Source organism: Osmia lignaria, chromosome 10 (genome assembly GCF_051020975.1).
Source record: "Osmia lignaria lignaria isolate PbOS001 chromosome 10, iyOsmLign1, whole genome shotgun sequence".
Lineage (NCBI taxonomy): Eukaryota > Metazoa > Arthropoda > Insecta > Hymenoptera > Megachilidae > Osmia > Osmia lignaria.
In genome coordinates, this window is record NC_135041.1 from 13,781,848 (window position 1) to 13,806,027 (window position 24,180).

Genomic DNA, 24,180 nt, shown 5'->3' on the forward strand with positions numbered 1-24,180 from the left:
TAAAATCTTGAGAAAAGTAAATGCGATGGTGCGAACAAATATCGCGGCAACATATGCGGATCTTTGGCAACAAGCCAGACTCGTTTCGCGAATACTTGTTTACCGCGTGCTAGAGAATGACGTAAAGCTCTATTGGGCTCGTGGACCGATCCGAAACACGTGACAACGTAAATACATACGCTATACAGAAATAATCATTTTATTTAACACGTTCGCGACGGAGTGTACCACCGATGGTAAATTCTTGTCTGTCCCATGGGACGAGATGATCCACCGGTGGTACATAATACCGCTGTTCACCAGAGTCCATAACTGCGACGCGCAGGTTGGAAGATGGTGGGGGAACGCAGCGAGCTCTCCGCCAATCGCGTTTGGGAGTATCGCCAATCAGGGCGAAGATGCGCACTGGAGATGCGCGAAGAACGAAAACTGGTCTTTTCGTAGTTATGGACCACCACAATTGTTTCATCGGGCGGGCTATAGCTATAGTCATAGCATTTAAATAACTGATTATTGTAATTAACAGATTTTTGTAAATCCCGCCCCATGGCTGGGACACTAGATTCGGGCCCCGTAGCGAACTTGTTAAAGACCCAAGTGAAAATGATTAACAAACTAGAAACGAACGCTCGATCGATTCGTTCGATCAAACATCTATAAAATAAACGGTCAAAGCACGCGTTCAACATCGAATCGGGCCAAGTTAGATTTCAACACAAGGTGTGTACGCCTACACTTACGTACATACACCTTGTGATGAAATCCTAGCGATCGTAACATGCTGATAACACTTTATTGAGCGCGTATACGCGTTTACACGACGCGACGGACAAATTCATTGATGACCTTTATGTAACAGCATTAACCAAGTGATTGAAAGTTCGCTTAACTTTCGAATCGTGATAACAAGATTGAAATCAAATCTTCTAAGTACATTATGTTTTGTCTGGGCTGGTCAATGTCAGCTTACGTATATCGGTTATCATGATAACGTCGCGAGGAAATACACCGTCAACTTTTATCGGTTCTTGAAGAAAAATATCGACTTTGTGCAAGTAGCAAGAACAATAAGAGCAACATTGAAAAAGCTAGTAGCTAGCTAGGTTATAACAATAAGCAAACGAAGGCGAAGGCGAAGGCGAACACGCGGAAAAAGTAAAAGATTCCTGTTTCAACTGTTTCTTGAAAACATTCAACAGTAGTTACATTCCGGTTTTACTATCATTATTGAAAGCGCGTTTACATTTTCTACTTACGAGAGTCAGCTAATTTGCAAACATTGCAAATATAAATGAGATATTCTTATAGAAATACTTTGGATCACTTTAAAATCCGACCAATTCTAATCATTTATCCTGGAAAATATAATTAACCCTAAATGTGTAGCTTGAAACGAGTTAATAAAGAATAAAGTTGTACACAGTAGCTACGGTGGATAGATTAAGTACGCTCTGAAAAAAAAAAGCAATTGAAAAGTTGGACAATTAGAAGGAAAATGTGTGTTGAACATTCACGAAAACTAGGGCAGAAACGGTGAGGTCAGTATCTGTGATAATAATACAGAAAGATAGAAGGAAAATAGTCACCGACATTACGACGCTCTACTACACTTTACACTCTTCCCATTGATCATTATTCTATTAAAAATAAAATGAAAATAAACACAATGATCTGTCAACGAAACTTGATAAATTTATGATTGATTTTGAAAAGCTATTCACTTTAGTATTGAAATAAAAATCTCTATTATATGTAAAATTAAAAAATCAATGTAACTTGTTTAGGGAAATGAATTGAAATGGACAAGAACCATCTTCTTTCACCCTTCACAAACTATCGCTAAAATTCTCCGACTTTCCTCAATTTTTCTCGATTTTATTGCTTGACTACATCCACGTTATACGATCAATAACGTAATCGATTCTCTTCTCCCCTAATACCTGTTAACCATCCAATCTCCTTCGTTTGATAGCAGGGTGCAGACACGCGACGTACACTCATCGACAAAAATAATTTAAGCAATATCTTTATACATATGTTTGACGATGAGATGTACTACTTACAAGGTGACCACACGTCGTAGAGGAAAGCGGGGACAAAAATAACAATTTCGCTTTCACAAATTAACTACGAATCAAACCATTACCTCAATTACTTTCTTCTTCTTCTTCTTCTTTCCTACAGTAAGCTATCAGACAATTTTTTTAATTATTACAAGTTAAAGAAACAGCGCAGTGACAAACACTTTTCTATCCACACTATCCTTGATCGTTGCGCAAGTATTTCTGAAAGTGAAATCGATAAAGGTCGATGTACCCAAAGAGTTATACTTTTCCAGAATAATTGGAAGATTAGCTTTCCGTGAAAAACATAAATTATCTAACAGCTTTGAAGCGAAATAACGATCGATAGATAATTCTAACTTTACTTGTCACTACAAGCTGTTCAAGCACTACTTAATTGTTCTCCAAGAAACAAGAAAACGAATGATTTCGATAGAAGGTAGCGTTAAGTAAAAAATTCATTGTTCGTTGAATAATTTTCCTACAGGCGTAACGATTATTTATTGTGCGTCAATGAAGCAATCGGTAGGAATATATGTAGATAATACTTGTATACCTAAGGAACGTCTGACAACTGAGCACACAGGTTTTATAGAAGACGCGTTGCATGAACGCTGGTCAACACTAAAAGCAAACAGCTGATTCTCAAGGCTTACGCCCACGCTTTATATGTATTACGTTTATGCGATAGTAACGAATTGCGTTTCAACTAACCTACGACCTACCTTCACGAGATACGATAAGAATACCTTAACCCTTTGACACGACTATGTAATATAATACATACCCACATAAGTAGGTTTTATCCTTTTCTTATCAAAAATTAGATTATTCATAGACACTTATTGTAATACAAAATATGAATAGAAAAGTCCACTCTTTAATTGGCAAGCGACATCGGTTGTCTAACGTTATTTTCGACGGAATTTTTTGGCATGATTTGAAAGCAATTTGCCAGCAATTAAAGCGTTACTTCCTTCGATAAAAATCAGACACCGGACTACAAGTTAAATTAACTATATCCATATTTCTATCATCAAGTAAGTGTCTCATTCATTCTGGCCTTACTCGATATAATTAATCACCACTAGTCAACGGAATAATTCTATCGTAACTGATGATTTTTCAAACCGATTTCCTCGTCAATTCTACTTACTTCTGGGGAAAGTTTTACTAAAAAATTTCGAAAATTCGCAAAGTTATATAATAATTAAAATTGCAAAGGCACGCACCTATGATCGGTAATAATTTTCTATAAAATTTAAATCTTTTATTCCAATGCGATGAATACCTACTATGTAATAAAGAAGAGAAAGTTTCCAGAGTATAGAATGTAGAGCGTAGAGGTTGGAAAAGTACCGAAAGCATATGACGCCAATATTCCACCCTGTAAACCTACAGAATACTTTGATTCGTTGCACACTTTGACATTTCTTTAATTACATACTGTAATTAAAAAATAAAGAAGGTAAAAATGCTGGTAAAATGACAATTCGAACCGTACAACATTTGAAATTGAGTTAATAAATCAGCAAGTTTAACGTTCAACGATTAACGATTGTTAACGATTCCTATTAGAATCGGACTAGTGGATAACATTCCATGTGTTAATAACAGATAAGTATGTCGGAAGAATTTCGACACGTTTTTTCCTCGGTAAGACTAGTTATCGAGGATAATCGATAGTAAAATAAACCGTTTAAAAGACGCAAATCACACAACCGACCGGATCGTTATAGAATTGCATATATGGTCAGCTAGAATCTGGAATGTAAAAGCGAGAATAATAATTGCGGACCGCGTGACAATCGCTGAAAACACGTGGTCAACATCAATTACGCATAGTTGACCAGCAGTTTAGTAACCGAGAAGAAATTCCATTAGCTAGCTGCTCTTGAATTTTTTATCATCAATCTTCAATCTTTAATGCAGAGAAGATCGCGTTGCAGCTGTTTCGCAACGAGAACAACCAGATGCAGAAAAAAGATAATTCAACAACCGTGTCTTGTTGAACAAATTATTTACACTTTGATCACAAAATGAAACGTGTCATAGAGTTAACAACAAGCGGCACGAGGAAAATCTAGTATGATGTATTCAAACTCAATTGCCATCGTCTCTCTAACACTTGCCACACACAAATAACACACCTTTCGATCAAATTGACCCTGATTAAAAAATTTCATCGTCGGATTAAAATTGAAAATCTAAAGGCTGCTTTATGATAATAACAGCCGGCTTTTATTAATCAGAATATTGAATATTTCTTGCCTCTACAACTTGAAAATGTAGTTGACAAATTTATTGCCAGATGATATCGAATGTAGGAGATGTGGAATGTCGAATCAACAATATTTAGATTTAGAATTTAGAGCAACGAAATATTGAAAGCGCAACTAACAAGAGGCCACCGCTTATTCGAAATCTTTTGTTTATATCCACGTGCGATGATCTCATCGTTGGCATGTTCGTGCTACCCGAACGCTGGAAAACATACAATAATTGTACGAACCGAAGGCTAAAAAGATACTTGCGAAATCGGAGCAAAGACAAAAATAACCTTGAAACTTTACATCGCTTTTCCATCGCGACACCACGATTACCATTAAAGCAATTACAATATCATCAATTTCTCCACCGGAAAAAAAGAATTCCTATTTTAGAAATATTCAGCTACTTCCCTGGCAAACGTTAAAGTACTAGAACTCAAACACGCCGTCTATGAATCATCAGGTTGTTAGATATTTTGATATGTTATAATTTTATAATGGCACAAACATCCACAGCCTGGTGTTCCAATTGATGATCGAAACGACGCAACGTGACGTGATTTGACGTGACGTGACGTGACGTGACGCAACGAGGATTCACATCTGATAAAACGTGCCAAAATCCCCTCGGTATCCGTTCTTTTTCCGCCTTCGTCACGCTGCTTACGCGTCAGCTTCGTTTTCGCAAGGGTTTCAATTTCCTCGTGCGACCTTTCCGCGTCCATTCACGGTTACCCTAAATTACGCTACCGAAAGAAAACGCGTTGCCAAACTGTTTTCAAATTCGTAGAATGCGTCGTGATCGAGAAAGTGTGCAGAAAAAACAAGAAGGAAATAAGTTTTGACTAGACGAGAAGAATGAGGATGATGGCGAGCCATCTTGGCAACCAGATCGGTAAATCCCTGTCGCCGCGTCCGAGTGTCTGCATTGAGCATTGAGCACGGAACAAGGAGAACAGAGCGTTTAGCACTGACATAAGATGCTATTCACGCCCAACACTACCTCATCGATGATCTTTCTTACTCATCGTAAAAACGAAACAAGTATATTTTCGGCCGTGAAAATTGAAAACGCCAAAAATACATGTTTCAAATTATGGACCATCGGCTGACCTTTTTTTCTCTTTCTTTTTTTTTTCTTTCCAAAATATTAACTCCAAATTATTAAAATTCAGCTGTTCAAATATGTATGCCACTTCAGCTGTTCACAAGCCAAAGTGATTAACTCCATTTCTGGAATTTTTCCAAATTTTACTGGTAAAACTATATTTGAAGAAAATACAGAAAAATGAAATCTTCAATGCACGCGATTGTGCAGTAAACTGAGAGAATATCGATACTTTAGCAAGTAAGTAAGTAAGTAAGTAGGTAGGTAGGTAGATAGGTACACGTGCATCATCTCGAACCTCAAATATCCAACAAAAGTGACCCGTTCTTTTTTCTTCTACAATTACAATAATAGGAATAATTAATTACCATGTCTACTCTACCTTGCAATTAATCCTACTGTTGCGCTACGGTTACGTCTACGTGTTTGCCTTCAACGTAATCCCTGATATACTGACGATTACGATAACCTTTCCTAATGACAAACAGAAGCTTCGAATTTCGTGCTTTCAACGAGAAATTTCGTGACTGTCAAGTGTAAAGTGTTAAGTAAGAGAAAAGATGATAAATCATGTTCGTGTACATACACCAACCGGAAACCTATTAATAGACTTCTTTTTTTCATCACATCGGTTAGCGAACGAATAAAATCGATTAATAAATCTTTCGTCGTTCATTCATTTTTCTACTTACGATTCAATTGAAATAAGAAAATGTATATAATGTATAGGTACAATAGCAAGCAAGGCCTTGATAATATGGATTCCATCCAATTTTTAGTTATTATTAATCTTTTCGCTACCCGATGCTGACTATACGTACTCATTTACCATTACCACTTTGACTACCATATGTCTACCTCTACCAAAGTACTTATACATACATATATGTATCTATGTACCTATCTACCTACCTACGTATTTACATATTTAAGTGCCATCAATTTTAATAAGAATCTATCATTTATTTTCACTGAAACAACCATCTTATCCAAACAATTATGAATAATTTCATTATTCATTTAGTTATTTAGGTATGCATAAAATTGAACGGTAACATAAAGTTTGTCGAACGAGACTTTTGAATTTAGCCGCGCATGTAACGATACATAACGCGGGTAATTAAAATAGTCTAACGACAGCATTCGACATGGCATTCGAGTGGTTCGTCAAAAGAATAGAAAAATCTCATTTACCCGTCCATTCTAATTATAATAAAATGATAAAATAATAGTATCATTTTCTTGAACAATTTACAAGTTATCTCGTTTATGAAACGCTGAAAATATACAGATATGAGCACGTGCAAAATGTGCGCTCGCGAATGAATGCCACGTAACGTATCAAAAGTAAAATATAAAATATAAAATTTCAACATACGTGTATGTATTTACCTTGATACGATATTCTGCAATGTCTGTAAAATTATCGAAAGCGAAGCAGCGTTGATCTACGTTGATAACCGTTCCGGTATATGGCTCGGCTCTCTTTCCAACTAGCCAAGTATCCAAGTATCCAAATATACTTTTTATACTTTTCTTAATTGCAGTGGAAAATGAATAATATCGGAAAACGTTATCACTGATTATTCTCCACCACTGACAATTAATACTGTACACTGTCGATAAATAAGTAATGCCGGCACAGTGCTTCTTTCGAAAATCAAAGTTAAGTACAAAATGCCGACTCGTTTCAACGAATAATCGTTAAAATTAATTTTCTAAATCCTCTTTCTCCTTTCACCGATCTCCTTTCAATTGTACTTCTGATTTATAATACGTACACTGTACTGCTTGCGTTGAGGTTAGGTTTTGCATTAAGTACAAAAATCATAAGAGCCATCAAGTGACGTCGTGACCAGCCCTATGTATAACTTGCTAACACGTCCAGTGTAGCTTTTCCTTCTTTAAATTCTTTCCAATTTCTTGCATTCGGACAACGGGTATATGTACGTAAACAATATGCTTCAGGATCCTAGAATCCAGTGACTCGATAACATTCGATAACCGGCTAACTTTACGCTTTTCACTGGTTATTCCAGATTTTCTTCAATTTATCAAACCTTTGCCAAATTATTTTCGATTCCGTCGATGATACTAGTGTGAAAAATCACCACCAACACCAACAACACCACCACCACCACCACTGTTACTACCACTATCACAAGATTCGTTAATCTTTTTTACACATCAACGTAACGATCGACCCAAGTTTCACGGAATTTTCATTGCATCAAAAAGCCCACTCTGAATGCGTTCAATTTCACCACTTGCAATGGCGAGCTTCGTCTCCCTTTCTTCGTGGCAACAAATGATATATTTATTTATTAATCTTGCATAAAAATCAAAATCGTTCGAGACTCGTGAAGGAATCTTAACGATAATCAATATACGGTAAATAATCTTTTCACTTTCAAACTTGTTCAGCGCTGCTACTCGTACACTGAATGACACTTAACCTAAGCGCGTCGTAAAAATACCGAACGCACTACTCTCGTGCCTAACTACATATGTAAGTAGGATAACGTTGCTTCTCTAACCTTGAAAATTTAACTTTCAACTTCAAGCTTAAACTTTACAAATAATAAGTACAGAATAATAAGTAACGAACATCACCGATTCTCGGTATCCTCGTTTCCACTCTACAAAATGACTCGTCAAGTTTTTCGCCAACGATTTTTCTCGATTTTTGCAAATATCTATTTACGTATATTTTCTATGTATGTACTTCCAAGTAAAGATTTCTTTTGTTCAATGATCGAGGCTATGGTGCCGCGTTGTAGGCCGTAGAGCGGCCGGCACACAGGAAACCGGTGACAGTCTCGAGAAGCGCACACCCCCGATCGCGCATCCTTCCTGGAGCCCTGGCAAGAGCCAACTGCTCTGCGCGCTTCTATGCCAACATTCAAGGCGGTCCCACAACCGATCAGCTGACCGAACTAACCGTTTATATGTATCCGATGTAAATGGTGCTTTTCTTTGCTCCTATCTTTTAACGCAAACCTCTTAGATCAAAATATCGATACGTGTAATTTAAAGAATTAAACAGAAAAAGCATAAACCACAAAGAAGAAACAACAATTCTTTATCCCCCTTTACCGTTCAATGTAATCGACACTTTAATTTTTTATTTCCAGCTAAAGAGGGCACCACCTAACAGAATCTTTACGATACCCCATTTACCATCAATCCTTTTTCTTATATTTTACCATAATTAAATATACATACACAATACACGTACTTATGTAAGTAAGTGCATATGCATATATGAGTCACAATCGGTGGAATTTATATACAAATTATTAAAAATTATTTCATTTGTCATACATACCTACTTATACTTGATGTCACGAGAGTCCATAACAGTCCATAACTAAGTCCATGACTAAGCGCACAGGTTGGAAGATGGTGGGGGAAAGCGATCCGCCAATCGCTTTCCACTTCCGGTGGAAGTATCGCCAATCAGAGTGACATGCGCAGAAAAGAACGAAAACTGGTCTTTTCGCAGTTATGGACTCTCGTGACATCAAGTATACATAAGTACATACACACACGTAATATATAATCCAATTATTATTCATATGTAAATACCGATGTCCTTATTATATTGATTATAATAAGTTAAGTAATGCAGTTATTACGTATGATATTTTTATGAAAATATTCGTATAATATAAAAATATCGTTTAAACTTTACTATGCTTTAATCAAAGTAATGATTAAGTAAAACGTTTAATCTTTTCTCAAGTTTCATTCCAAGGCGTATTTTTTAAAATACATACATATATATAATATGTAATATGTCATCATTTCGATGTTCTTTATTGTTTATATCGGAAAACTTTGCGCAGTCGCAAGCACACGTGTACATACACGTATCCATATAGTATAAAAATGTATAACACGTGGAAGCAGTTTATACATTTCTTGCTTTGATATAATTAATCGTTTTACAGTAGTAATCGAAAGCTGAAGAACCATTTTATTTTTCATACGGTATTCTAGATTATTTTTAATATTTTATCTTACAATTACTCTAATTTCTGTTAAGAAATACTCTAACACCATATGCAATACTGCATGCTAATATTATATTCTGTTCAATTCAATATCTGATAAATTATAATAACTTTTTACAGGTCAACAGATTTAAAAAAATTGTATAAAATATACATAAAATGTGTGGAATTTGGGCTCTCTTTGGATTAGATACGCAACCTTCAACTCATATTTATCAAAACTTTGGAAAAATAACACACCGTGGTCCAGAAGCTTTTAGGCTTGAATTCGATAGCAGAGTTAAAGTATGATTTTAATCAAGTTTTTTAAACTTTCTTTTATTCATTTTTTTATTAATATAATAATTATGTAATGCAAAGAAATTTTTTTAATCTGTATTTTTAGAATGGCTATCTTGGATTTCACAGATTAGCAATTGTTGACAGTCTTTGTGGAATGCAACCAATGAGACTTTATGAATATCCACATTTATTTCTATTATGTAATGGAGAAATTTATAATCATAAAGAGGTAATATTTCTTTGCTTTGTTGTTTCATTAAAATTATTTGTATCTAATAAATTTATTTATTATTTCATAAATTTCATTTTATCAGATCAGTCAAGATCATGGATACAAACGTGTTACTAAATGCGATGTTGAGGTGATATTACATTTATATGCAGATGGTGGTGTTGAAAATGTTGCTAAAATGTTGGATGGTGTTTTTGCATTTTGTTTAATGGATATTAAGACTAGAAGAATTCTTATTGCCAGAGATCCTTATGGTGTTAGACCAATTTTCAGATTTTACTCTAAAAATGGACAACTTGCAGTTTGTTCTGAGAGCAAGGTATTTAAAGAAATGAAAATTATCTGTATGCAAAACCCACTTTATTCTCTTCAAATTTATGTTCAGGGACTTATGGGAATAACAAAACAAATTACGTCTGAATCAGTATTGGAACCATTTCCGCCAGGTTATTACGAGGAATACGAAATCTTAGATGATGGTCGAACGAAATTATTATCAAAAGTTAATTATCATAAACCTGATGATAAGCCTAGCTTTAAAGTTTATGTTCCTTGGAATGGTTAATTAAATTATTATTTAGAAAATACTATTTATAAATTGTAAATAATCATTGCATTGTATTACATCATCGTGTTCTTTTTCTTTCAGCTTTAAGTAATTTAGATGTACATGGAAACATTAGAAAATTACTTTTAGCTGCTATAAAAAAAAGACTGATGACCGATAGAGAAATAGGTTGTCTATTATCGGGTGGTCTTGATTCAAGTTTAATCGCTGCTTTACTTGCCAAACATGCAAAAGAAGTAAATTTGCCATACAAAATAAAAAGTTTTGCAATTGGTATGGGTGACAGTCCAGATATAATTGCAGCTAGACAGGTTAAAAATAATCTTTTGTATTTCCATACAACTGCGCAACAGAATAAATAAGTATAATAATTATTAGGTTGCAGATTATATAGGGACAGAACACCATGAAGTAATCTTTTCTGAAAAGGATGTAATTGAAATTTTAGATAAACTCATTTATCAGTTGGAAACATTCGACATCACTACGATTCGAGCTTCTATTGGGTAAATCTACATATACGAGTATAAATACATATGTACATATATGTATATACACGTCTATTTTGTTTCAAAGCATTCTTCAACTCTCTCTTAAATTATTCATTTACATCTATTTCATTTCAGCATGTATCTCGTCTCAAGATACATTAAACATAATACGAAAACAACTGTAATATTCAGTGGAGAAGGTGCAGATGAACTGGCACAAGGATATATATATTTCAGAGATGCACCTAATGCAATAGAAGCTCATAATGAATCTATTCGATTATTAAAAGATATATATTTATATGATGGCTTAAGAGCAGATAGAACTACTAGTGCATTTAGTTTAGAACTTCGCGTTCCATTCTTAGACCTTCAATTTACGAATTATTACTTATCATTAGATGTTGCTTCTAGACAGCCTCAAGGTAAATATTCGTATAACAAATTACTAATAATAAATAAAGTAAACAAATACAAATGATATAATTATACAATTGATACAGGAGGAATTGAGAAATATTTATTACGATCTGCATTTGAGGGAACAAATCTATTACCATCAAACATATTATGGAGACATAAAGAAGCATTTAGTGATGGTGTGACATCAATTAAAAAGTCTCTTTTTCAAATTATACACGATGTTGTAGATGTTCGTGTATCGGATGACGATTTAGAAAAGGCTTATTTAAAATATCCTCATTGTACTCCAAAGACCAAAGAGGCATTTTATTACAGGTAAAATCAGTTTGTGCAGTAATGTAAGCTGTCTACTAAAATTATTCTTCGAAAAAAAAAAAGAAACTATTTTTTGCGTTTTAGAAAAGTGTTTGAAAAACATTACGAAGGACGTGCAAAACATTTTGTACCATACTTTTGGATGCCGCGTTGGGTAACGGGAGTTTCTGATCCATCTGCAAGATTTATTGCTCATTATGCAGCAGATAAAAAAAATAACTGTATAAAAAACGATAAAGACTAAATATGCAGCAATAAATTGATATTGAATATATATTTGTAATTTAAAGTTGTAAAAAAAACAATCTATTGCTGATCCTATTATAATGTTTTAAATATAATCATGTGAACAAGTTTTGTAAATCAAATTGAATATTTGTGTAAATGAAAATATTATAGTATTCCTGTAATTTTACAAATCAATATTTCAAATATATAAGAACAATATCATACCAATGAAGATTGTGCCAAAATATAGAGTAATGAACAACACATCACCATGGTGTAAGAGAAAAGAAAAAAAAATATTAATGGTAGCAAACACACAATTTTACCCCTGGTGGGACTCGAACCCACAATCCCCGGTTTAGGAGACCGATGCCTTATCCATTAGGCCACAGGGGCAGGTACAAGAACGAACTTATTTTTACTACTAGAAAGTATATATATATATACATATATCAAAATGTTTAATTATTTCTTATTATACCTATATAGCTGAATTCCAAGATGGGGCGATACGTATACATACGACAAAGTAAGAAATCAAAAGAAACCTCTTACATCAAGCATAGGTATCGCGGCTGAATACAAACGATGTGTACGGGCGCAGAATCGACACCTCGACTGGATATATGCAACGTTTAAATGCCTAGAATCGACACCTCGGCGGATATATGCGACGTCTGGGTCCCAATGTTTGTTGCATATATCCAGCTTTTACTGTATACTGCTAAATATAAGACCACTAAATATGCTGCTCGGTGTCACAACACGCTTGCATAAACGAAGCCTGCTTGAGCCAATTGGAGTTAACATGCGCAGAACGAACGAAAACTCGTAGCATGACAGGTACAGTCTATCGGTGAACTAATAATATATTTTCAGTGATTGAAATTCATATGTTACATATTTAAGTTATTCGATTCATATAGAAAATAATTGAAAAATGACAACATCAAAAGAATTAAACTTAGCTAGAAAAAGTCTTGTAGCATCACTGGGTGAAAATGCAAAAGTGTAAGAGATATTTCATTTTTAAGAAATATGTTAAAATTATATTGCAAACTTCAAATACAGAAACAAAGTTAATGTTTTATGCCTTTTGTTATATATGAAATTTAACAATTTCAGCTTTATAAGTTGTTTTTAAATGTTACCTTTTAAAAATACACATGTATTGTTAACAGGTATTTTGAAAAAATGAAGCTATGGTTTCAAATGAAGGTAATTAATACTATTTTATGATTAAATATTTTAATACTAATTACCATTAGTATTATTATGATCTATAAAATATTATTTCAGACCACAAAAGAAGAATTTGATTGTGAGGCAAGGAATATTATGACAGAGGATCAAGTTCATCTTCACAATGAGTTTCTTCTTTGCCTGTTCAATAAAGTTAGAGGTTTAGCTGCTGCTGCACCTATTCGTAAAATAGACAGAGAGAAAGCTATAAAAGAAAAGAGGCTAAGATTAAAACGTAAATACAAAACTGATAAGTCAAATTTTGAGGTATAAAAGCAATTAGTTATTTCAACTAATCCATTTGTTTTTTACAATGAGATTAACATAAGATGAACATAAAATAAAGGTTTTTGTATTTTATTGTATAGCCTGCAGATATATATGTTGAGGTTTTGAGCCAAACTTCATCACCTGTTGGGGATGAACCTATTGGAGCAAATCGCTCTAGTGCCCAAGAACTCGTGTTGCCAGATAGAACTTTTGTTTTAGCAAGATTAATGCTGGCAGCATGGGAAAATAATATGGATGGAGCAGAAGAGAATACTGCCCACATAGTTATAGCTGCCACACAAATCTTTTTAAAAAATATACTTACAGCAATATTTACAAGAAGAAAGGGGTATGCTGTAAGGGATGGCTCTTTTATTTATAATATAGGAGAACCAGTACCTAGTTCATGGAAAAGAAACTCTATTCACATATCCCGTCCATCGGACTATAATGTTACAGACATGGTAGATCCTTATGGTCAAGTACCTACAATCAAACCAAATTTTGAAGAAGCAGAACAAGCAACAGCATTTGCTTATGCATGTTCTTCTCAAACTATTCCCCCTCCATTAAAACCTGTTAATACAGCTGATTTACAATATACGCTGAAGGTAAGAGAAAGTAATATATTACGTATATTAACAAACTTGATGATTCAAAATACTGTTTTAATATTATCTAATACTGTTCTATCATAAACAGATATACAAAAATCTTGTCAATAGCCATACTATTTATGCTACTAACATGGAACGTTTATTTACATACGCAACGCATCAGACATGGGAAGATCTAGAAGCTAAAAAATTATTAAACTATCAACCTGCAACATAGTTAATTATTTCTGTAAATAAATAACAATTTAAGGTGAATAATTTACAAATTGCGTATTAAAAGTTACATGTTACATAAGATTTTTTACGAGACATACTTTGTTAATAAAATTAATTTTTAAAATACGTAACATATATAATTATTATTATACCTTATCGGTACGTTCAATGGATAAATTTTATTTTATCTTTTGTTTTTATTTTTTTTTTAACATCATTCACATATATGTTATAAACAAGAACAAAGCAAGCTCATTTTACTGGAGTTTATTTGGACCTTTATAAATTATTAGATAGATATTTAATCTCATTATTGATGTGAAAAATATTTCATACTTTTACTTGTTTTTTGAATTTACATTCTTATTTGAAATTTACCAGCTTTAGTAATGTATTTAACCCCTTTAAATGGTTTATATTTTTCTCCATACATATCTAGTCGATTAACTTTTAAGCCAGAAACTGCTAACTGATTTATTGTAAAATGAACCTAAAATAAAATACTTCAATTATTCTGTATAATAACATTATGTATAAATCATATATACATACGTACATTAATTGCAGGATTAGACTCCAATACACTTGCAGAACTTTGGATAGTAATCTAAAAAATATTATGTATGTTTTCTTACATTTCTTTAATTTCTAATACTTTAATGTTATAGACTCTTTCATTATTATTATTATTATTATTATTATTATTATTATTACTGTACCGAGCCTCTTAAATTTGGCAATTTGGAAACATCTATTCTCCCAATATCCCACAATAATATTTTACTAACAGGGTCAAACGAATATTTTCCTTGATTAGGAGTCAATGTACAATTCAATACTATTTTTGGCATAGGAATTTCCAATGTAACATTTTCTACCTAAAATATACACAGTACTTGAATATCATATTAATTTCTATACTTTCATATAAAATAAAAATGCATACAGTTCTGCCAATGGTTTGTTTTGGTCCCACAGTTATATCTAATCTACCACCTCCTGGTTCTTTAAGACTAATGTTGTGTCTTACGTATATTGGAATTGCTACAATACTTTGCGATCCTATGTGATAAGAAAGAAGACGGAAATTACCGTCCGGTGGAATGAAAGATAATATTCGTTCCGACTAGAAGGAAAATTATAATATTTTGTTAATATTATTAGTAATTTCAAGCTCACAATTATTATTATTACCTCCCATCTTTTAAACCGAACGCAAGGATGAAAACTGACATCATCAAATAATCTAGGATTCATAAAAGAAAGAGTTAAGTCTGGCATACCACTTAACTTTATACAACAGTCAATCTGTAATTTAAATAGTGTTTTCAAATATTCTTATCAGTGTTGAAATAACATTAATGATATTATAGAAAATACACACATAGCCTTGGATTTCAGCAAATACTGTTGCACCTGTTCTATCAATAATAGCATCCACTTCTTCCACAACATCAAAATAGGCTTCATTATTTGTATACTTAACACCAGTACGTCTCCAAGGTACGTTAGATAGTTGTCCACTTGGCAATATCGCGCTAACACTGTAATTTATAAATATAATATCAAGCACATAAAATAATTTTTGCATTTTATTATTGACAAATAATTAAAATATCTACTTAGATTTGCCTGTAACAGTATTTGCAATAGTTCTTAAAATATTTGGAGGTTTAATAAGTTCTTTTAAGATGTTAGATTCTGTAGCTAATGGAAAACCATTGTCCAACATTTCATCCAATAATTCATATACAACCACATAATTTTCTTTTATGATAGTTTCTGTACATTCGCTGAAATAATCTTCAAAAGTGTCCACTACTCTGTGTAAAAATTCAATTACAAATAATGGTGGAACTAGAATAAAAAACTGTTATTTTAATAAGATCTTACATCTAAAGCATATTAGTGCTTGAAATTAAACAAATACCTTCTGTCATACATACTGCAACAAAGAACATATTACATCTGTATATACTAATAAGATAATGATGAGGTGTTGCTATTACTGGTGGTGTATCCTCTGGAGATAAAACTCTTCTCTGTTGATCAAAAAAGTAATCGCACAATGATCTTGCAACTGCACTTTTCCAATGTTTCTCCATAAATACATCTCTGTAAAATTAATATTCTAATTTTATAAAATAGAAAGATCCTTATTTATTAAGGGCTTTTAATTGCAAATAAAAATATTTATCCCTAACATTATATGCTACAGATGGTTTATGTATTTTAATAAGATACATGTATGTTGTTAACCAACTACTTGTCAAATCTTTATATTTACTTGAGTATTTAAGATTAGAAACTTACCCTGATGAGTTGATAATGAACAGACTATGTATCATTTCTTATAACGAGTTATTTTGAACAGCTTTTTAATCAAAATTATGTGTTAATTTTAACTGGAAAGCTTAAAATCGTTTTTCGTATGCTTAGATAGTATGTGTATACGTATTTACAAATTTATTACCCACTCATGCATGTAACCCATCCATTTGAAAGCTGTATTTATACGTATTTATTGTATATATACTTGATGTCACGAGAGTCCATAACTAAGCGCACAGGTTGGAAGATGGTGGGGGAACGCAGTGATGGTGGGGGAAAGCGATCCGCCAATCGCTTTCCACTTCCGCTGGAACTATCACCAATCAGAGCGAAGATGCGCACTGGAGAAGCGCAAAGAACGAAAACTGGTCTTTTCGCAGTTATGGACTCTCATGACATTAAGTAAATATACATATAGTAGGTATCAGTATTACAGTTACAACGTTTCCGTAAAATTCTAATGGAAATAAATACGATACAATTTATATTAGTATAATAAATAATAAGAAGAATCAATGTGTTTGTAATCTATCCGAAATAAATCCGAAATATAAATTGATCGAATACTTGAAGCTTATACGGTGTCATTCGGTACTTTTCCCCTTCGGTTTGTATTTTTAACGTTATTAATCTGATAATGAATGAAATTACCAATTGGGAAGAAATAGAAACTGATGGTAATTTATTTTCAAGTAGATGTTTTCAATTATATATAACTGGTATCCTTTTAAATATACATACATAATATGTTTTTCAGATTTTTTAAAACAGTTTCTTGACGGTAAATCTAAAAAAGCTGATGTTAATCAAGTACTGTCGGTAGCTAAACAAATAAATAAGTTAGGACAAGGTAAGTAACAAAATTAAAATATTAACTGGATATTGTTAAATTATGAAACATATTTATATGTACTCTTTATTTTAGCTATCGAAATACTAAACAGCGAATTACAAAAACAAGTATTAGCCAATCATGAAGATTTATTATCGCAAGCAACATGGGTTGAAAAATTGGAAGGAGTGCTTTCGATAATGCAATCTCATGTTCAGGTAAAAATATCATTATTATATAAATAAATATACATTTTTAAAATAGCAGTGGTTATTTTATTTTAGAGCTTGTTATCAGCTGTAGAACGTTTACGTGGAAAGATTGTTGATCCTTTTAACAGAATTGAGACACAAACAGTTGTTTTAGCAAGACTTCATGAGACTTCTGATTTGTTAAGGAGAGTTGCTAGAATGCAACATTTATCAAAACGTTTATATTCTCAAATGACAAATAATGTACAAGGACCTGATATTATAAAAGCTGCCAATAGTCTTCACGAACTTGGTATATTAATCTTATGTTCTTATCAATTTGATATTTTATAATATTTTATAAACTTTTAGAACAGTTAATGATGGATACAGATTTAAATGGCTTAGATGTTATAGCTGATGATCAGCAAGCTGTAAAAGCTCATAGAATGACAGTACAAAGACTAGCAACTCATACATTAACTCAAGGTTTACAGACAATGGATAGAGGAAAAGTATATACTTAAATAGATGTGAATTTTTGCAAATGATATTGTTCTGTACAATTAATAATTATAAAATTATAACAACCAGATTAGTACAGCTGTACAAGTATTCGAAAATTTAGGAATTGTAAATGGAGCTATAGACAACATTATGGATTCTGCTTTATCTGAAATTGAAAAGATTGCTACAGAATCTTTAGATGTGACTTTAGCATCGAATCATGATTTTGGAAAAAGAGGAGCACCTGGAAGGGCTGCCATCCCTTCTCCTGGTTCTTCTGGAAATTTACGTACACGAATTTGGGATAATCTTGAAAGACTTTTTCAAGATACACTGTATACACATTGTTTACAAGTAGCTGTACAATTTTATTAGATGTAGAAAATAAGAACTTTCTTAATATCTAATTATTTAATTTTAACATTCAACAACATGTGCTTGTGTTCATGATTTTAGATTGAATTATTACAAAGAATATTATTAGAACACCATATAAAAGGATTAGACGAATTATCGCAAAAATTTTGGGACAGAGTGAATTGTCTACTTTCCAAAGTATTAATCGAACGTGCTCAAGGTAAATTGATTACTGCACTCTGTTTTCCTGCAAGAATTAAATAAAATATTTTCGCACTTTCAGGATCATCATTTGTAAAACAGGCATTAGAAGGTGAATATCCAAAATTTTTAAGAATATTTTTAGATCTAAGTAAACGATTAAAAGAAAGATCACGAAGTATTGGCATATATCATATTGAGTAAGTATAAAAATATTTAAATAAATGAAAAAAAAACTTTAATTTGTACAACATAAAATGTATAATTCGTTTTCAATTTTCCGTAGTCGTAACGTATTATTACCTTTTGAAAATGCATATTTATCGCGTTCTGTATCACGTTTGTTGGACCCTGTACATACTATGTTTTCTGGAGAGGGATTACCGACGCAGGATGAAATTGATAGTCTCATACGCACAGTAACAAAGTAAATTGAAACATACGTATATGTCGCTTGTATCTTTGTTACTACTGTTACAATATATGTATATACATTAAATATTTATCATTTTATTTATAGCGAATTGAGTGTATCATTAGTTGATGATGGTCTTTCAATAGTGGTTGCTCGGAATGTAGGCAAGGCTATAAGACTTTTCTGTTTAAAATGTGAACAAGGATTACTCGTGGGTGGAGAAGCTAGTCAAGTGATTGATTCTCCTACTGCTGTACAACAGACAAACGTGTTACTTGCAAATCTGCTCTATTATCTTTCTAGTCAAATAAATCGTGTAATAGCAAATTTATCAACTGGCTTACCATCCGAAGGAAGCACGGTGATTACTGTAGCTCTTAAAGAAACTGATAAATTAACGAAAAATATATTATCGCCATTGTTGGCTTCTATCAGTGATGCCATTGAAAGTATTATTTTAACGATGCACGATGATTCAGAATTTCGAGAGTAAGTATTGTGTTTTTCACATTTAATTATTATTATCATCATCATCATCATCATCGATATTGTACCGCTCAAGTACAAATTAATTATTTTTTTTTTTCATACAGTCCTAGTAGTCCTTTGGGAAAAGAGATAAATTGTTCGCTTTATATGCGTGAATTACAAGGATTTATTTTACGATCTGTAAACACATTTCTCGCACCATATAAAAATCAAGCGGTTGTTGCCGAATGGTAAGCAAATTACAATTAGTAATGTTTTGCATTAAGTTTGTAATTAATTAAAGTTAAAATACGTAACTTTATTGTTTTTTAAGCTGTAAGACTGTTGCTTCACGGTGCATTGAACTTTTCCTAAGACATGCTTGCTTGTTAAGACCATTAACAGATTTTGGGAAAGCAAAGCTTATCGCTGATTTCAATCAGGTATGTAAATAAAAGATACGTCATGTCAGAAGATAATGTTCAGATATAAACGTAATTTTTATTTAGATAGAAGTAGCTGTTGCTCCATTATGTAGAGGTGGACAACTCGGATCATCGGAACAACAACAGTATAGAACACTAAGAGCATTGAAAGCATTGATTCCGTTTAATCCTGATGAAATTGTTCATAAAGTTTTAGAAGGTGATGGAGACTGCGGCATACCCCGTTCACTCGTTCTTTCGCATTTATTTTCTACAGCACCCCCTGAATTAGTGTCTCCGCATCAGGTATGATTATGTAAATTTACATTATAATTTTTCTTTAACGAAACTGATTTATCTGGATAGTGAATTTATAAACTCCCATACTTAGAACGCAAATTGGTCGGTGGGACGACTATCACAATGGATGGATAATCATCCAAAAGAAAGAGATAGAATAAGCTTTTTTAGCGGAGCTTTGGAACGTTATCAATTAACTGTCAGACAACAGAATCTTCCAACATTTCATCCCTTATTTCCATTAATGAAAAAATTAACTAATTCAAATGGACATTAAAAATCTAATGAGTGTGTTACGAAAGATATGTATGTACGTATTTTATTAAGTATTTTTCAGATTTATATATAAATATAATAGAGTATGTATTTAAATTCTGTATAAATAATTTATTAATAATGTTAACAAATAACTGTAAAGGAAGAGCATATTGTAGGAGGGTTCGAGGTAGATGAAATCACAGTTTCGTTAAGTGATCAACTAATAAGTTTGAATATATACTCTTTTAGAGAAATATATTCCCACAGTAAGTGTAATACCTAAAAATATAGACCAATTAATCCTATGTTTTTTTGGACAAATATATGTCGCTGGTGTACCAATATTATCATCCTTTCGAATCTACATTAAAATAAAAATAGTTTTGGACAAAATATATTTTGGACAAATATAAGATATGTATACTTATATTTACCTTTTTCGAGAGTGCTCCCATTTGTTCAAGTTCCTTTTTGAGCATGCATAGAGTTTTTTGTGTTTTTACAATTCCTTCTTCATAATTAGACATTTGTTCTTTGGTTAAATGTATATTGTTATCATTTGCTTTTAGTAAATCGTTCTTAATATGCTCAAAACTAGTACCGATAATTGCAACCTGTTTGGCTACTGTACCTAAAGAAACTGTACCGTCATATAATCTGAAAGAAAGGGATGATAGCAATTTCTAACATTTTATTTTGCAAGATTATAACATTTAAAAGCGAGCATACGTATAAGGTAAAGACTTATCGATTGCACCAATACTCTGTATACTCCATTTTTTCCTATGAAATTTATGAAGATGTTCTATAAATTGAATTCTATGTGCATTAATTTCTATTCCTAATCGGCAGAGGTCTTGTTCCGTTAACTTTAAAAAAGCTTTAAGGCTCGTCCCTTGAAAGATGTAACTATACTTTTCTAAGCCCATTCCATGTAAAATTGTAAATACGTCGAAATCTATAGTTTTATTGCTTATATTAGTTAACAATGGAAACATATCCATCCAATTATACATTTTAGCTATTTCATAAGTAGGTATGGTTTCTTCTTCTTCTTCATTAAAATGTAATAAAGATAGAATCTATAACAATTATATGAACATTATTTTGTATTTTATATCGTATTAATGTATAATTTTCATTTTAACTTACTTTATCATATCCTTTTATAGAAGCTATATCTTTAGCAGTTAAATCATTAATGTCAGTTAATGCAACATTGGCTGTATTTTTCACTAATATTTTAACTATTTCTGGTTTGTTAGCTATTATGGCATACATCAGAGCCTAGAAAAAACATGTTTGTAATTCTATACATTGTTATCACCAGAAGTACTTACAGTTTGTTTTCTATTGTCATATGCATCAATATTTTCAACGTGTTTTATTAGTTCTGTCACAAATTCTGGTTCTTGCGACATAGAAGCAAACATTAGAGGTGTTTGTCTAGAAAAATATTAATTTATAGTTATCAAAATTAGCATAATGTTTCACCAAACAAATTAAATTTTTTTGTTACTTTTGCTTATTGCTTGCATTTACATTAGCACCTGCTTTTGTTAATAACTTTAAACACGTTAGGCGAGTTTCCACTGTATTTTTAGAGGAATTGCATAATATCATTAACGGTGTATATCCATCTGCAACATGATATTATTTACATAAAACATCATTTTATGTAAAATAAAAAATGAAAAACAAGTAAAATACCTTTATGTTTATTAACATCAGCCCCATTCTTTATAAGATAGTCAATAACTTCTGCTTGTGCACCTGATGCAGCATATAAGAGTGGTGTCCATCCAGTACATAAAACGTCATTTATGTTGTATACTATGAACAATTATAAATTGTTACTATTGCTATTAATATAAAAAATCATTACATTCAAGATATTTGTGAATAACTTGGAAATGTCCCATCATACATGCATTTATCATGTTAGATTCAAACATTTGTTTCTCATCGATCTCCATATTTTTTCACTGATATAATTCGGTCAATATTTGATGTTTGAAAACCCTTTTACTTGCTCTAAAAACTTGAATAAGCCAACAAGAAAAAGGTTTGATCTGGTTTGATCCTTTGCATGTATTTAAACAGCAGCTGAAGTATTGACCATTTTTCTTATTTTCTTAAAGCCTTTAAATTAATTGCGAGGACATTCTTTCTATATAAATATGTGTTTGAGATCATAGAATCATTTGGCGGCCTCGGAAAAGCCTAGAAATTCCTTATTTTGCCAAAAAATGGAATTTTCTATTTTATTTTTTCCTAAGTTACCGCTAGATGGGGCCATCTGTACCGTTTCCGGCGTGGGGGATAGTTTCAATTTTAAATAAAACCACAAACTTTCAAAGCAAATTTTATATTTTTTTAATACAGTATTTGAGATTATCTATGTATTAGAATTACGATTATATTTACGTTACTTATGCAACTTATTTAATTTTCTTATTAAATTCAAACATATATCGCATCTTGCTCACACAACACTCACACATAATCTCTTTTAGTTCCACTTTTCTTTACAAAATCTCATGTCAAATTATTCAAATAATGTGTATTGTGCGATTAAGTAACATTCTAAAATCAGACTTATTTTCAATCTTTAATTTGTCGCCTTTAACATATTGTTGGACAGCATACTAACTATCATTTATTCAAATTTTTGCAACTAAAGAGGCACTGTATTACAAAAACATTTTTTTCACTGATTTTTTAATGAACGTATAAAATTTATAAAATGTTTCTATGACTTAATTTCTTTCTTAAACAAGCAATACATTCAAATTAATTATAATTATCTCCACATTGTTAATGAGCTTTACAAACGAACACTTTTTGAATTTGCATTTAAAAAGAATAATAAAATTCGATCATTCCGTTGTATTATACATTTTTTTTTTTAACTTATACTTTATCTCCTAGAATTCAATTTTCCAATTAACAATCTATAATTCTAAAAGCATAATTTCTTCTATTTCTAACATTATTACTTATAGGATTAATCACTATTGTGAAAAATAACTATTCAAATATTTAGACACTGATGTTAATTTACACGGTGAATAATGTGCCATGACACGCATGTTTTACAACCTTCCACAGTCAAATGTTTCTTATTATTTTGTAGTTTATTCATTTTGCAACTAAATGCTAGGTACTAGTATAATGTATATCTATTCAATATTCTTAATTTGGATATTGTATACTTTTTGTTCAGCCTTTTTTCATAATATTATAAACATAAACTACTGTACATCCATTAGAAAAATTTGTCAATTGCAATTTTGAAAATAAATGTAGTAGTTATAACGATATTACAAATTAATCAACATATATACCGAAGCTTCCTTAACAAATAAATTAAAAAAATTGTTAGCATATAATTATTACATACTAAAATTTATAATCCAAATATTTTAGATTATCATAAGCTATTTTTTGTTTGCACAAGCGGTTTTGTACTACGAAAATTGCGAGAGTATAAATCACATAATACAATATACAAATGTGATTAGTAAAACATTTTGTAAGACAAAGCTTTATGT

The 24,180-nt window shown here is 31.9% G+C and overlaps 6 protein-coding genes and 1 non-coding gene across 18 annotated transcripts in view; 3 read left to right on the forward strand and 4 right to left on the reverse strand.

Moving 5' to 3' along the window:
* SNF4Agamma (SNF4/AMP-activated protein kinase gamma subunit) overlaps positions 1 to 8,330 on the reverse strand; it is a 53,653-nt gene extending 45,323 nt beyond the window's left edge. For 2 of the 5 annotated variants that reach the window (XM_034340129.2, XM_034340124.2), the window contains exon 1: positions 6,834 to 8,329. The gene's annotated coding sequence lies outside the window, so the exon portion shown is untranslated. Of the gene's footprint in view, positions 1 to 6,819 lie in introns of all 5 variants that reach the window. The other 3 variants (XM_034340126.2, XM_034340127.2, XM_034340125.2) reach the window with 3 other exon arrangements.
* A 600-nt stretch (positions 8,331 to 8,930) lies between these two features.
* On the forward strand, positions 8,931 to 12,132 carry AsnS (asparagine synthetase). Of its 4 annotated transcripts, none has more exons than XM_034338209.2 (10): positions 8,931 to 8,978; positions 9,578 to 9,742; positions 9,843 to 9,968; positions 10,054 to 10,290; positions 10,357 to 10,531; positions 10,621 to 10,850; positions 10,918 to 11,045; positions 11,166 to 11,455; positions 11,534 to 11,768; positions 11,853 to 12,132. In XM_034338209.2, the coding sequence occupies exons 2-10, from the start codon at positions 9,617 to 9,619 to the stop codon at positions 12,010 to 12,012; spliced, it is 1,707 nt and encodes a 568-aa protein (XP_034194100.2). In that variant the 5' UTR covers positions 8,931 to 8,978; positions 9,578 to 9,616; the 3' UTR covers positions 12,013 to 12,132. The 4 variants fall into 4 exon arrangements, with proteins under 4 accessions (XP_034194100.2, XP_034194091.2, XP_034194126.2 ...); XM_034338200.2 differs by lacking the exon at positions 8,931 to 8,978 and adding an exon at positions 9,267 to 9,434; XM_034338235.2 differs by lacking the exon at positions 8,931 to 8,978 and having other exon boundaries at positions 9,606 to 9,742; positions 9,866 to 9,968.
* A 130-nt stretch (positions 12,133 to 12,262) lies between these two features.
* LOC117610645 (transcriptional adapter 1) lies at positions 12,263 to 14,464 on the forward strand. 2 transcript variants are annotated; one of them, XM_034338276.2, is made up of 6 exons: positions 12,263 to 12,394; positions 12,486 to 12,839; positions 13,178 to 13,214; positions 13,296 to 13,505; positions 13,607 to 14,119; positions 14,211 to 14,464. In XM_034338276.2, the coding sequence occupies exons 3-6, from the start codon at positions 13,191 to 13,193 to the stop codon at positions 14,340 to 14,342; spliced, it is 879 nt and encodes a 292-aa protein (XP_034194167.2). In that variant the 5' UTR covers positions 12,263 to 12,394; positions 12,486 to 12,839; positions 13,178 to 13,190; the 3' UTR covers positions 14,343 to 14,464. The 2 variants fall into 2 exon arrangements, with proteins under 2 accessions (XP_034194167.2, XP_034194162.2); XM_034338271.2 differs by lacking the exons at positions 12,263 to 12,394; positions 12,486 to 12,839 and adding an exon at positions 12,846 to 13,007.
* Positions 12,320 to 12,392, reverse strand: TRNAR-CCU (transfer RNA arginine (anticodon CCU)). The gene has a single exon. It is a non-coding gene; the product is annotated as a tRNA-Arg (tRNA).
* An 82-nt stretch (positions 14,465 to 14,546) lies between the features above and the next one.
* Positions 14,547 to 16,892, reverse strand: carmine (AP-3 complex subunit carmine). Of its 2 annotated transcripts, none has more exons than XM_034338259.2 (9): positions 16,655 to 16,892; positions 16,272 to 16,456; positions 15,964 to 16,198; positions 15,726 to 15,885; positions 15,536 to 15,649; positions 15,288 to 15,467; positions 15,061 to 15,219; positions 14,898 to 14,948; positions 14,547 to 14,831 (listed from the first exon to the last, which is right to left on the reverse strand). In XM_034338259.2, the coding sequence occupies exons 1-9, from the start codon at positions 16,687 to 16,689 to the stop codon at positions 14,697 to 14,699; spliced, it is 1,254 nt and encodes a 417-aa protein (XP_034194150.1). In that variant the 5' UTR covers positions 16,690 to 16,892; the 3' UTR covers positions 14,547 to 14,696. The 2 variants fall into 2 exon arrangements, with proteins under 2 accessions (XP_034194150.1, XP_034194160.1); XM_034338269.2 differs by lacking the exon at positions 16,655 to 16,892 and adding an exon at positions 16,546 to 16,646.
* Positions 16,893 to 17,043: 151 nt separating this feature from the next.
* fws (Conserved oligomeric Golgi complex subunit 5 four way stop) lies at positions 17,044 to 20,645 on the forward strand. 3 transcript variants are annotated; one of them, XM_034338172.2, is made up of 14 exons: positions 17,044 to 17,089; positions 17,430 to 17,522; positions 17,598 to 17,722; positions 17,789 to 18,008; positions 18,068 to 18,210; positions 18,290 to 18,556; positions 18,659 to 18,779; positions 18,843 to 18,960; positions 19,047 to 19,187; positions 19,281 to 19,664; positions 19,769 to 19,894; positions 19,978 to 20,086; positions 20,153 to 20,374; positions 20,460 to 20,645. In XM_034338172.2, the coding sequence occupies exons 1-14, from the start codon at positions 17,065 to 17,067 to the stop codon at positions 20,643 to 20,645; spliced, it is 2,280 nt and encodes a 759-aa protein (XP_034194063.2). In that variant the 5' UTR covers positions 17,044 to 17,064. The 3 variants fall into 3 exon arrangements, with proteins under 3 accessions (XP_034194063.2, XP_034194071.1, XP_076546535.1); XM_034338180.2 differs by lacking the exon at positions 17,044 to 17,089 and adding an exon at positions 17,096 to 17,349; XM_076690420.1 differs by lacking the exons at positions 17,044 to 17,089; positions 20,460 to 20,645 and adding an exon at positions 17,096 to 17,349 and having other exon boundaries at positions 20,157 to 20,296.
* A 201-nt stretch (positions 20,646 to 20,846) lies between these two features.
* On the reverse strand, positions 20,847 to 22,886 carry LOC117610628 (uncharacterized). The gene is made up of 8 exons (XM_034338250.2): positions 22,512 to 22,886; positions 22,337 to 22,459; positions 22,146 to 22,266; positions 21,967 to 22,072; positions 21,779 to 21,913; positions 21,356 to 21,708; positions 21,061 to 21,283; positions 20,847 to 20,987 (listed from the first exon to the last, which is right to left on the reverse strand). Exons 1-8 carry the CDS (start codon positions 22,600 to 22,602, stop codon positions 20,847 to 20,849), a joined length of 1,293 nt encoding a protein of 430 aa, XP_034194141.2. The 5' UTR covers positions 22,603 to 22,886.
* Between the last annotated feature and the right edge of the window lie 1,294 nt (positions 22,887 to 24,180).

Excerpts from the sequence above, each read along its gene's own strand:
- LOC117610628 (XM_034338250.2), bottom strand. The coding sequence starts at position 22,602 with ATGGAGATCGATGAGAAACAAATGTTTGAATCTAACATGATAAATGCA. Across the intron at positions 21,284-21,355 it reads GATAAGTCTTTACCTTATAC|ATTATATGACGGTACAGTTT; the intron begins GTATGCTCGCTT and ends CCTTTCTTTCAG. Across the intron at positions 20,988-21,060 it reads TGGGAGCACTCTCGAAAAAG|ATTCGAAAGGATGATAATAT; the intron begins GTAAATATAAGT and ends ATTTTAATGTAG.
- AsnS (XM_034338209.2), top strand. The coding sequence starts at position 9,617 with ATGTGTGGAATTTGGGCTCTCTTTGGATTAGATACGCAACCTTCAACT. Across the intron at positions 10,291-10,356 it reads CAGTTTGTTCTGAGAGCAAG|GGACTTATGGGAATAACAAA; the intron begins GTATTTAAAGAA and ends ATTTATGTTCAG. Across the intron at positions 11,769-11,852 it reads AAAGAGGCATTTTATTACAG|AAAAGTGTTTGAAAAACATT; the intron begins GTAAAATCAGTT and ends TTTGCGTTTTAG.
- carmine (XM_034338259.2), bottom strand. The coding sequence starts at position 16,689 with ATGATACATAGTCTGTTCATTATCAACTCATCAGG. Across the intron at positions 15,886-15,963 it reads ACTGTTACAGGCAAATCTAA|TGTTAGCGCGATATTGCCAA; the intron begins GTAGATATTTTA and ends TATAAATTACAG. Across the intron at positions 14,832-14,897 it reads AGTCTAATCCTGCAATTAAT|GTTCATTTTACAATAAATCA; the intron begins GTACGTATGTAT and ends ATTTTATTTTAG.
- LOC117610645 (XM_034338271.2), top strand. The coding sequence starts at position 12,937 with ATGACAACATCAAAAGAATTAAACTTAGCTAGAAAAAGTCTTGTAGCA. Across the intron at positions 13,215-13,295 it reads AGCTATGGTTTCAAATGAAG|ACCACAAAAGAAGAATTTGA; the intron begins GTAATTAATACT and ends ATATTATTTCAG. Across the intron at positions 13,506-13,606 it reads CTGATAAGTCAAATTTTGAG|CCTGCAGATATATATGTTGA; the intron begins GTATAAAAGCAA and ends TTTATTGTATAG.
- fws (XM_034338180.2), top strand. The coding sequence starts at position 17,310 with ATGAATGAAATTACCAATTGGGAAGAAATAGAAACTGATG. Across the intron at positions 17,350-17,429 it reads GGAAGAAATAGAAACTGATG|ATTTTTTAAAACAGTTTCTT; the intron begins GTAATTTATTTT and ends TATGTTTTTCAG. Across the intron at positions 19,895-19,977 it reads CAAGCGGTTGTTGCCGAATG|CTGTAAGACTGTTGCTTCAC; the intron begins GTAAGCAAATTA and ends TTGTTTTTTAAG.